The sequence below is a fragment of the Bactrocera tryoni genome, unplaced genomic scaffold (genome assembly GCF_016617805.1).
Source record: "Bactrocera tryoni isolate S06 unplaced genomic scaffold, CSIRO_BtryS06_freeze2 scaffold_926, whole genome shotgun sequence".
NCBI classification, from domain to species: domain Eukaryota; kingdom Metazoa; phylum Arthropoda; class Insecta; order Diptera; family Tephritidae; genus Bactrocera; species Bactrocera tryoni.
Genome location: NW_024396573.1, coordinates 285,235 through 298,204, shown reverse-complemented (window position 1 = coordinate 298,204; position 12,970 = coordinate 285,235). Strand labels below are relative to the sequence as shown.

General features: G+C 36.1%; 1 protein-coding gene and 1 pseudogene across 1 annotated transcript; one reads left to right on the top strand and one right to left on the bottom strand.

Annotated features, from left to right (window-relative positions):
* Positions 1–5,307: 5,307 nt before the first annotated feature.
* LOC120782079 lies at positions 5,308–6,557 on the bottom strand (annotated as a pseudogene).
* A 663-nt stretch (positions 6,558–7,220) lies between these two features.
* On the top strand, positions 7,221–8,560 carry LOC120782082. Its single transcript, XM_040114233.1, has 3 exons — positions 7,221–7,672; positions 7,742–7,892; positions 8,121–8,560. The coding sequence occupies exons 1-3, from the start codon at positions 7,512–7,514 to the stop codon at positions 8,151–8,153; spliced, it is 345 nt and encodes a 114-aa protein (XP_039970167.1). The 5' UTR covers positions 7,221–7,511; the 3' UTR covers positions 8,154–8,560.
* The last annotated feature ends 4,410 nt before the right edge of the window (positions 8,561–12,970 follow it).

The window sequence follows — 12,970 nt, the reverse complement described above, 5'->3', positions numbered from 1 at the left end:
TCTTTTTTATTAATTCAAAAAGATTTTTTTGCCACATGTGTATTATCTACAGGCAGCCTTTTCACCAATACAAACTACCCAAGTGAAGTGGTTATGTTTTTTTCGGGATGGCCTAAGGAATACAGTTTTAATAAGGATTTTTTTTTAAGTATAATGAAAACTATATTAGTTTTAATTAGGTTAAAGGACAAATGGCTTACACAATTTTTGTTACGAAAGGGTTTGATTATAAATATAATTCATTAAGTAAATATTATATTAACTTATAAGAGCGTAGTTATACAAAATATGACTACGAGTTACTTTTAAATTATCAATACCATAAATAGTATTAATTACTTAAGGTAATTCATTTTGTTAAACCTTAAAAATTATTCATAGATAATATGATAGTTTTTAAAAGATAAGTTTTTTTGTATGAAAATAAACTAATAAATAGTTTATTAAAAATTTCGGCGACGTTTTAAATGATGCCTCTAAAGGTTGGTTCACTTCATGCATTCATTTAATGCTTTTCATGCGATTTTATTTTTTTTTGCACCATTTTAGTTTTTATTTAAAAAAACCTAACCAAGATTTGTTTGTTTTATACTAACCAATTTGATTGCATATTCTTTCGTTAAATTTATGAAAATTTTCATAGGCGAAGAAAATGGATGCAACTTTTGGGGGTAACAGACACCCCAAAAAAGGAGCTATTTGCCTGCCAGCGCCATTTCTCGTTCCGGATGAGGAACAAATTAAGGTTATGTAAAGGGGCAATCCCCGATAGTATTGAAATTGACTTCCGCACATTTAAAGCCCAGTACTTTTCAAAAAATTAATGTACGCTTAGCTGCCCAAGTCTTTAGCAATACAGTTGCTAGCGCAATATTAGCCATGTATACAACGGGTCACTTAAATACATCTCAGTCCCAAACCTATTTAAATACCGCGGAGTTTGTATTGTTTTTCGACCAACCCTTCAATATTTTTAATAGTAAATGCCTCGGAGCATTAAAAAAAATATGGTGAACCCTTTTCGGGCAGCTTAGATCAAATGAATTTTTTAGTAGAAGCCGAAGAAGCACTTAACTCTATCACTGTTTGTGATATGTTTTGTCGAGATATCACAAATACATTTTCGTTTATTAGAGGTTGGCTTCTGAACATTCGCAGTTTAAGACGATTGTGGCGCACATTGTCCCGGGAGGTATTTGAATATATCAAGACAAGAAGACTTTGCCAAGACGAACTAGAACACTACTTCGGACATATTAAGAAAGCGGGAGGATTGAACACAAGAACAACTCCTTCTATGTTTTCTGACCTTTTCCGCCAATCTTGGGGCCTTAGACATGTCAAATTTGTGACACGTGGCAATTGTGAATCTCTGCAGGGTAGAGATTTAGAGCTATTATCTTTCAATACCCTTGAAAGGGTATGTAATGACCCTTTGATTCAGGATAGTTCTTGGCAAACATTTCAAGGTTTGCCCAGACCGTTCTTAGATAGCCCCTATAATGTTAGGAATTGTATCGAAATCGATGTAATTGAAAGCGATTTCCTACAGCGAAATTCATTTGCATATTTTTGCGGTTATATGTATTATGAATATTTTAAATTGCATAATTGTTCCCAACCTTTGCCACTTTTTGAAAAAGATCAGATTCCTGAAGACGCATTCACTTTTACAAAAGAAAAAGTGTACGATTCGTCAAATCTGATGAAAGCTCCTAAACCTTTCATAGATTTTTGGAAAAAACTTGATGCAATATTGAATGACAATTTTGATTCTTGTTGTCATCTTGTAGGATTTTCAAAAAAATTACATAATATGATGGGAGATGTAGAGCCTTTTTATTGCTGCGAAAATTCACAACCCGACGTTTTATAATACCTTTTTATAAGAATTAGAACTTATTTTTCTTTAAGAATTTTTAATAGACAGGCGGCCAGCCCTCACTTTCCGCACATCAAATTTTTGTGCATTTCACATAGGTAACTTCCTCCCCCTTCTAAAAGTTAGTTTCTATATTTTAATATATTTAATAGAGCTATAGAATGGATGCATCTATTGTGGGAGCTTAAAAATGTTACGAAATTATTTTTTTTTTTTCCAAAATTTTATTTTATTTATTGAATCTGCTTTTTCTTAAAGCCTAACAATAAGTTATAAAATCTTAAATCTAATTAAAAACTAGACAGGCTCAAGCAAGTGATTGAGCTGTTTTGGTGATACGTTGCTCCTTAGTACGCTGGCATATCTCTTCTTTTAAGTCGTGTTTGATCGCAGGAATGTACCAAAGCATTAGCCAGAGGGTTTGGGTGATCTCGGAGTTTAGATATATATTTAATTCTGCTGTCTTCTACTTCTTTCTTAACCATAGGGATACCAAGGTCTTTATGGATATTTTCGTTACGCATGTACCATGGTGAACACGTGATTGTTCTAAGCATTTTTGATTGAAACCTTTGTAATATATCAATATTGGTTGCACAGGTCGTACCCCACAGTTGAATGCCATACATCCAAATCGGCTTTATGACCGCATTATACAAAAGCACTTTGTTGTCTAGACTAAGTTTTGAGTTTTTATTTAAAAGCCAATTTAAATTTGCAGCTCTAATCTTCATACATGTTATTTTACTAGAGATGTGTTTTCTCCACGTGAGCCTTCTATCTAGGTGAATACCAAGATATGTTACTTCGTTCGCTTGGGGTACTAATATATTGTTTATTTTTACTGCCGGGCACATCTTTGGTCTTAGCGAAAATGTAATATGCTTACACTTCTGTTCATTCACGTTTATACGCCAGTTCGCTAGCCACTCTTCGACAGAACTTAAATTCTTCGCTAATATTCGTGATGCTAAAATGTGGCATTTGTTACGGCTCACTATAGCTGTGTCATCCGCAAAAGTTGAAGTTAATACATTATTAGCTGTTGGAAGATCTGCTGTATATATGATGTATAGCGTTGGGCCTAAAACACTGCCCTGGGGTACACCAGCTCTTATCTGTCGTTCATCAGATATGAAATCTCCCACTTTTACCACAAATCGTCTATTTTTTAAATAAGACTCCAATGTTTTATACAGTTCTAAAGGTAGAATTTTTTTAATCTTGTATAAAAGACCTTCGTGCCACACCTTATCAAACGCCTGAGCTACATCTAAAAATATTGCTGAACAGTACTCCCTGTGCTCAAATGCTTTCCTTATCTCGTTAGTAATTCTATTTACTTGCTCTATTGTGCCATGTTTCCTTTGAAAAACCGAATTGATGCATGGGTATTGTATTATTTTCATGGAGGAAAGGGAGTTATCTTTGATAGTAATACTTTTTCAAATACTTTGAAAGACAGGGTAGAAGACTGATTGGTCTGTATGAAGACGGCTGTGTTAAGTCTTTCCCAGGTTTATCTATCAAGATAATCTGCGACTTTTTCCATGAAATTGGATAGTATCCGAAACTAAGAATTGCATTGAAGAGCAAAGAGTGCACCTCTACAGCAATAATTGGTAACTCAATTAGCATTTTTGGGAAATATTATCATATCCCGGCGCTTTTTTTGGATTAAGTTCTTTGATGATACAAATAATTTCAGAAGGTGAGGTCTTAAGAGACTCGATCGACTCTTTAGCTGTGTTGGGTAAGATTGACAGCATAAGTTATTCTTTGGCAAATTGGGTTGAAATACCTTTTCTAGGTGATTTGCAAAACAATTAGCCTTTTCCTCGTCACTTCGAGCCCAATTTCCACCCAAGTCTCGTATTGGCATGTTGGAGTCAGTTGGTGGCTTCATGGACTTTTGGGCTTTCCAAAGGGAATTTTGCTTGTTTGAATTTGGACACAGCTTCTTTATATACATTTCGGTGTTCAATTCTTCCTCACGTTTGAGCGCTTTTTTTAATTTACGTACCGCAGCTTTCAATTGAAGCAGAGTGGAGGGGGAGCGATTTATCTGCCATTCACGTCTTGCACGCCTTTTTTCATTTACAAGCATTTCTATTTCTCTATTAGAGATTTTTTTTCTGAAGCCAAGCGGATTACGAGTATATCTTTTGTTTGGTGTTGCTAAGACAGCTGCGCTGGTTATTATATCATTAACTTCTCTTATACTTTCGTCAATATCACTTTCTGTATTTATTTTGTACTCAATATTAATGTGGCTACTGACGTATTTTTTATATTTTAGCCAATTCGTTTTATAAGAAGTTAGACCCACTTTTGGATTAATGAATATGGGTTGTTCAAATAACTTTATTAGTACAGGAGAATGATCAGAAGATAGATCAGTGCATGTATCGGCTGTTATGTGCGATTTATCTATATTTTTGATTACAGCAAAATCAATTAAATCTGGTATTTTCTTACGATCACTAGGCCAATATGTCGGCTTACCAGGAGATATTATTTCAAGGTTATTGTGCCTATTTATAACAGTTTGATACAACTGTCGTCCTTTCGAATTAATAAGACGTGAGCCCCAGTACGTGTGTTTTGCGTTGTAATCTCCACCTGCTAGAAATCTTTGACCTAGTGTTCCAAAAAAGTCTTTAAATTCGATTTCTGTAATTTTAAAACGAGGTGGACAGTATATAGCCGTAAGGTTTAGGTCACAACCCCGATTTTTAGTGATATTGTTGTAGCTTGTAACTGTGGTGTAGCATGAGATTCTAGAGCATAATGGCTTAAACGATTTCTAATCAACACTGCCGTACCACCATGTGCTTTTCCATCCGGATGATTTGTAACATATAGTCTAAATCCCGGTATATTGAAATTATTTTTATTTGTTAAATGAGTTTCTGATATAAGCATTACATCTATGTGTTTTTCAGACAGAAATCTAATAATCTCTAATTTATGTTGGTTAACACCGTTAGCATTCCATATACATATATTTAGTAAGCTCATTTTTTACTTAATAAATTTTGCAGCATTTGATTTTGTGATTTTATTAAATCCTGGATCATGTTTTGCATGCTAGACATAAATTGTGTCATACACTGTGTAAGATTTATAATCATAGTTTCAATACCTCCATTTGGAGGATTTTGCGGCAGTTGCATTTGCACAGTGTTCCCTTTCACCACATTAGCATAGCTTCCTTGCATATTATTATTATTATTATTTTGTGCAATATTTTTATTTAAATTTTTATGTAAGTTATTAATTATTTTTATTTTAAGTTGTAAAGGTGAAAATAGGAAAAAATATTTATAATGTTAATAAAATTTGTTTAATTTCGTTGGAATAAAAAGTAAGAAGAAATACATATGCCAATAAATTAAATCTGAAACGAGTTAACAGTCCTTGATCGAATATAAATATACTATAGATCTTCTGGTGACGAAGATCGTAAGTCGTTATTGGCTAAGCTTTATTAAAACGTTCGTTTACTATTACAAATTAAAGTCCACAAATTTGCATTTTTTACAATTATTTATTATCATGGTTCGTTTCCTTTTTTTGCATTGAAATGTCTTTTAACAAAAGTCTCACCAACAATCAATGGCACTACTAAACTAGCTTCTGCATACACCTTAACTGGTGAAGCTTCTTTCTTTATTTTACCCTAAGAAATAGCCTCATCTGGTCGAGCACCTGTGTTAATAAAAACGGAATAATCGGCTCCATTTCTCATCACATTCGCATGGCATATATGATGCTTTATAATACAGCCACCAATTATAATCATTCCCAATTTGGTGGCTTTCACAGCCATAGTGAAAATACATCATGTCACCTAGGCTACCATCTGTAAGCGCAGGGCAAAACACAGGTATTTTATGTTTCGCAGCGCAGTAGTATATTGAGATGGTGTCGTTTATCATTTGCCCAAGTCGTTGTATAATACAAGAAGCAGACCAAATCACGCCTTTCGTTTTTTGCTCTTCAACCATTTCATCAAGTAGCGGCATGTCGTTTCTACACAATCCACCATTTGGTGTTCAACGAGGAATCGTAATGTCTCCCGTAATCCCGACGACACTAGATTAGATGTGAATCCAAGGGATATTGTACAGCTGAATTCATCCGTTTCATGCAAATCGGCTACTACAGGTTTCAACGGCTGCTGCCTACAATCAAGCTAAGAATATTTTAAAATACATAAACCTTTCCATAAAAAAATGGTTACATTACCATTAGATTGATTTCTCTTATTGCCAACCCAAGATTAGTAGCTTGAAACCCCGTATTAACACACGACTCCATTAATTCTGAGTAATCAATTCCTTGATTCCCATCATAGCCCCCCACGATGGGTGTGTTTTCCGATATATTTTCACTTCGTTTAAGAACCGCTTCTTTGGCGATATCTGGTTCAACGGACATTTTCTATTGTATAAAACTTATGTTCACTCCAATTATTAAACTTTAAATAAAATATTTATAACTTTATACAAACTAAACTTTGTTTTGATTTAATTTGAATGTTCGAATATGAAAAGCTGCTGCACTTTTAATGTTTTCTGTCGGTCAAATGTAAACAAATACATTCAGAAGAAAACTCACCACCGAGAAATCTAAAAACAGGGCTGAATTTTGTTATTAGGAACTGACTACAAAAAGAATATCTGAATATCAGTAAATGATATTTTTATGGGCGAAATATTGCATACTATGGCATTTAAATCACCTATTAGTAAATATATAACATTAATAAATAATTTCCTTTTATATTAAGCAACAATATTTATAGCTTTTATTATTTAATAAAATAAATTTGCTAAGTATTTTCTGCCTCAATATATACAGCACTGCGTTGCTACCTCTGAAAATCCAAGATGACCGCTATTCACCCCTCAGAAAGCTACCACGAATAGGTTATCTACTGTATATACTGTGGTCATAATGCCAATCACCGCATACGATTGACGTGTCACGTAGTTTTCTTTCGTATGTTTGCCGATACGTGCACTTATTTAACGATTCGTCCCCTGATCAGGGTCCGCTGTCAGCTGCAAAGCGAGAGAGTAAGAAAAGAGTTTCACGTCATTTTATCTTTGAGGTGGTAGCGGCATAACAATGGCCGGCATGTACACTAAAAAATAACACAGCTGTCCAAGAATGATAGAAACAAGATTGCGCAATGCGCATGTTTGCTTTCAGTCAGCGGTTCTTGCTGACGTCACGGTTGACTCATTATTCGCCCGCGCTTTTGAAAGTGAATTCGAATTGTGTTTTCAAGTGTTGTATTAATTGTTAAATTTTATATTTTTCAAAATGCGTTGCGCAGTGTTGGGTGCAATAATAATAATGGTAAAAATTGTGCTACGAAATGGAGATTTTTCCATTTCCCTAAAGATAAAACAGTGGTAAAACAATGGATAATTTTTGTCGTCGTACGGACAACTTGCAGTTTGAAATGGGTAATTATAGCATTTTGATTACAATAATTTTACTTTTATAATCAAACAATCTTTCAGGTTTAAGTTCGCGGAATCCAACTAAGTTACTGCCTAGCGCTTTTCCCACGTTAACCATTGCTCCTGCAGAGGCTAATGAACGGCAGAAAAGGATGGAGTCACGTTCCAAAAAAGAGATGTTAACAACAATGTTGAAGAATACCGCCCCTGTTGAAGTAATTCAAGAAGACGAGGTTGGAGAGGCACCTCAAACTACAGGAGAGGAGGTTATCGATGAGAAAGACGAGAAAATACTGTATTTGGAAACAGAAATGTTAGTCCTAATTGTATTGATGAAGTATCTTTTTCTTACATAAGTATGTGTATTTCTTATTCTTTTTAGACAAAGGCTGGATAGTGTTGTTAGAACTTTGAATAAGTGCAAAAACGAGCAGTCAGCAGAAATTAAACGCCTTAGGATTTCCTTTAAAACCTCGGAATTCCATAGAAATAATTTGGAGCAAAAACTTAGCTGCATTTTCATCAACGGCCAGGTAAGTGCCAAAATTCTAAAAAGTATTATAAATTATATTATAAACCTAAAACTACAGAAAACATTCTTATACATAAAAAAATGTATTGATGTTAACAAATGCAAATATGTACTAACATACAAACTAAGTTTTTGCACTGTTTCTTATCCTAATTATAATAATAATCTTAACTAACAATTTATTCCATTTATTTATACGCATGTTTGTATGTTTATTATATTTTTACAGGTAATATTTTTCAACGTGTGTCAGTTGATCTAAATTCCACTGACCCAATTGTAAAAAATGATGACTTGGAGATTCTCAACAACGACGGACTTGATAATTTGGCAGGGTACATATGCCACAAACTCGGTAAAAACAACCTCGAAATTTGTGCCAATTCAGATAATTGTTCGTTTTATACTTGGGTGGATCACCTTTCTGAAGGAGGACTCTCAAAACCTACAGATATGTTAATGGAGCATATGAGAGCCTTGCAAGCAGTATTTGATGATTTAAATGGTACTGAATGGCATATATGTACAATTACGCCCAGAAGCACTTAGATTTAAGTAATTTTGTAAATTGCAGCTCGAAAGTAAAAGTATTGTTTTTCAGAGCTAGAATGTATTTCAGGATTCGTTCCTTAAATAAAAACTTAATTGCTATACATATGGCAAAAAAAGAAAATTAAATAAGACTTGGTCACAAAATATTCAATCTTTTTATTTGCATAAATGTATATGGTTGAAACAAACACAGCAAAGAGACAAAATTAAATAATACAATGAAAATACAATTAAATGAATATGTAGGTAAATGTTCACTATAAAATATTCACTTATATTGGTATCTTTTATAAATATTCACTTATGTTGATGTTAACTTTTAATTATATTCATGTTTTTGTATGCCTGCAATACAAAATTGCGTCTTATTGCAAAGAAAAACAAACAACTGAAAATCAGCTGATTGTACGTTAGTCAAAAACAAAATTTGAACTCGTCATTGCGCAATCTTGTTTCTATCATTCTTGACAGCTGTCCATTTTGTATGCACACAATTTCGTTGTTGCCATACTAATACTTTCACCTTAATGAAATCTTAAAATTTTGTTCAAAGTGAATTTTTTTATGCAAAAAATAAGTAAATATGTATATTTATTTGTTTTAAATTACCAGTTGTTATTAAAAATTATACAATTGAGCTATTTTATGCTTCTCTTTGTAAAATAAAGTCAGGTTTGTTATGGCTTTGGATAATTTTACATTTTACATATTAGTGGAATCCTCTCCTCTATCCTGTCCTCTTTACTATCATCGGAAAAATTAGAAATATTTTTAATTTACCGAGAGCGATAACAGAGAGCCTGCTGTCATATGGTAATGCAGCTGTTTAAATAACTGTTTCCTTAAGAACGTGTGTATTTTGATATTTAACAGATATCGCTTGAAATCTGTCGCTATCTAAGTGTTCAGCACATAAGACAGAATCTTCCGGGAGATTCTCCTCTTGCCAAAAAATTGCCAATTTTTAACAATGTTGCCGACGAAAATGCAACTAACTCTCTAATACATACTTTGAGAATTAATTCCCTCTACTCTTTTCTTACTCCCCTATCACAGTTGCTTTAGGTGTTTTCATCTGGGGCATATGGCGCACAAGTGTTGCAACCCGTGGACAGGTCGTCCCTGTGTACACGTTGTGGAGCCGGTGGACATGTAGCGAAGACATGCACTAACGATCCTAGCTGCATGCTGTGCAAAGGAGCACACTCAGCCTTGAGTACTACTTGCCCCAAGTATTTGGAGATGGCGAAATCTTTAGGAAAATGAAGATATTGCAATTAAATCTAAATCAGTGCGCAGCAGCACAAGATCTGCTAAAACTGACAGTATTTGAAAAAAAAAACAAAAAAATATTGTGCGCTGATCACCCTGGATGTGAAGAATGCCTTTAACTTAGCAAAGTGGACAAACATAATCAAGGCTCTATATGACATACGTGCTCCTCAATATCTTATGGAAATTGTCATAAATTATTGAGTAATAGTAGACTCAAGGCTTACATTCAAGGATCACCTAGAATACATTGCAGGTAAAGCGAATAAAATCCGGAATGCCTTATCAAAAAATATGGCTTCGTTCGTTTTTTACTTGCAAAAGTAATGAGATCGGTTGTGTTCTATGCAGCTCCAATATGGATCCAGGCGTTAGGTATCAAAGCATATGCCAGACAAATAAACACAGTGCACAGGCTGTCGGCACTAAGATTTATCAGTGCTTTCCGAACAATTCCAAGTGATGCTGCTGAAGTAATAACCAGTATGATTCCCACTGACATCCAGGGTGACAAATACGAGCTAGTATACAAATTAGCAAAGCCATCTAAACGAGGATATGGCAGGAGCGGTGGCAAACCTCTCTCAACGAGAGGTTCTACTGACTGATACCGGATATTAATTCCTGGATCGACAGACAGTATGGGGACCTGGATTTCCACCTAACCCAAAATACTAAGTGGACATGGGTGCTTTCGAAGCTACCTGTACCGATTCCAGCACGACATTAGTTCGAATTGTCCGTTGTGTTCAGAATGCTTTGAAGACTCTGAGCATGGAGTGTTTTTATTGCCCGTGCTTTATAAATGCTAGGGAAAAGTAAAACTCGGTGATAGTTTTATGGTGGAAAATTTGACGACACTTATGTGCCAGTCCACTGAAAACTGGAGAGCTGTCAGTGAAATGGCAGCCTCAATCCTGATAAAACTGAGACATACAGAGCAGAGTAGGCGTCCGTCAATCCGTGCCATAGAAGAGACTTTAGACATTTAAGTCACTCCAACGAAATAATACTTAATCAGGTGGTTACGTGGGAGAGTCTGGAGTTGGGAGAATGTTAGATTTAGAGGATTATAGCTAAGCACTTCGGCTTTTGATGCTTCTCCCTACTTTACAACAAAAAAATCTAGAGTACACAATTGCAACATAAGGGTTGTTTGATTGTGGCTAATCACCAGTAGTTGCATACAAAACAAATCCATACACTAACATTGGGAGGATGAAGTCATGTGTAAAAGTGAGGAAAAATCTCTGATCACCATTCACTTGGGAGTGGTCGGAAACGATTCTTTCACATATGGCTCAAGCAGCTCACGACTTCCTGCTCTAGACCAAATATCCTCTCGAACATCCGTTTGAAGGCGAGCTAAAGTGAGAAGGCGAAACATCCCATGCACAGTGTTGTGTGCTAGGTTTGGGGCCCGCCACGTAAAAAACGCACCGAATGAAAAGCAACAAATAGCCTTGGAAGAGTAACCCCTCCCTTTTGATGACGACTATGGCCAACCAAATAAAGATTACGATTTGAGGGCATGCATCTGGAATGTCCGGTGCCTTAATTGGAAAGGTGCCGCTGCCAAGCTGGTTGATGTTCTCGTTAGAGTGAAGCCTGACATCACCGCCGTCCAAGAAATGTGATGAACGGGACAAGGACTGAAGTGAGTAAGTCCTTGTGGCATTTACTACAAATTCGATATGGGATTCGTGGTGGGAGAGAGACACCGTCACTGAGTACTGAAATTCACGAGGTGAATGAACGTCTAGCCACAATCCGCATCAAAGCGACGTTCCTCAACATATCGTTGATCGTTGATCTGAGACCATTCGTTAACAAATCGGTATAAGGAAACTGAGTGGCGGCATTTGCTACCGAAAGCACTGTTTTTCGAAAAATGCAAAAGAACAGCTTATACGACGAGGAGTGCCGTGTCGCAGCGGAGAGAAAACATACACTCTACCTCACAATGTTACAATCGACCACAACACGTGCGGCATTTGCAGACAAAAAAAGAGAGAGGCCGGAATGCATGAGTATGAAAAGCAAACTGACAACGGTAAGGTGCGAAAATTCTACGAAAAGATGTGGCTATTAACAGAAAATTTTAAGACCGGAGCATACTCTTGTAGAATCCCCAAAGGTGATCTAGAAACTGATGCCCAGAGCATACTCAAATTATGGAGGGAACACTTCTCCAGCCTGCCGAATGGCAGTGAAAGTATAACGGCAGGTGAAGGCGAACCCGATTCCCCAATCGATGACGATGGAGCTGACGTTCCATTGTCCGACCATGAAGAAGTTCGAATAGCAATTACCTGTATGCAGAAGAACAAAGCGGCGGGGGCAGATGGATAGCCAGCCGAGCGGCGAAAAACTGATAAGATGCAGGGTGACTTACGCCTTAACAAAGTTTAAAAATCATTAAACTTTATTACTAAAATTCATATTCTTAGGATCAACATAATCGGCCTACTGAGCACACTATTCGAAACACCATCACCCATCTTGAGGCACAACATCCATTATTAGATAATATTCGACCGAATAGACCACGTCCAGCACACAGTGCAGAAAATATAGCAGCCGTAGCTGAGAGTGTACACGAAGACCATGGAGAGCCGATTCGCGCCATTCGCAGAAAATCGGACTGACGAGATCTTAAATTGCAAGCGTACTTAATATTGCTTGTGCAAAAACTAAAGCCGCTTGACATTCCCCAGCGACATCGCGCTTCTTCATGGGTATAGTTTCAAGAAAGTTCGACGTTTTCTAGCCACATTTTCTTCAGCGATGGGGTTCATTTCTGGCATGGGTATGTAAGCAAACAAAATTGTCGTAATTGAGACGAAGAGCAGGTCGGTGAAATCATCGGTCCATATTTCTTCAAAAATGATGCCGAAGAGAACGTAACCGTCAATGGCGACCGTTATCGCGCCATGATAACCGACTATTTGATGCCTAAAATTGTAGCTCGTGATCTCGGCGAAATTTGGTTTCAACAAAACAATTAATCAATTGAAATCAATGGATTTATAGAGAGAACACTTCGGTGAGCAGATAATTTCAAGTTTTTGGTTCATTTCCACCAATATCGTAAGATATCATACTGTTAGACCTTTTACATATTTCCTTCTTCTTAATTGGCGTAGACACCGCTTACGCGATTATAGCCGAGTTAACAACAGCGCGCCAGTCGTTTCTACTTTTCGCTACGTGGCGCCAATTGGATATTCCAAGCGAAGTCAGGTCCTTCTCCAC

What these genes read in the sequence shown, in the direction of transcription:
- LOC120782082 (XM_040114233.1), top strand. Translation starts at nt 7,512, where the DNA reads ATGGAGTCACGTTCCAAAAAAGAGATGTTAACAACAATGTTGAAGAAT. An exon ending in CTGTATTTGGAAACAGAAAT is followed by an intron (nt 7,673 to 7,741) that starts GTTAGTCCTAAT and finishes TATTCTTTTTAG; the next exon opens with ACAAAGGCTGGATAGTGTTG. An exon ending in GCATTTTCATCAACGGCCAG is followed by an intron (nt 7,893 to 8,120) that starts GTAAGTGCCAAA and finishes ATATTTTTACAG; the next exon opens with GTAATATTTTTCAACGTGTG.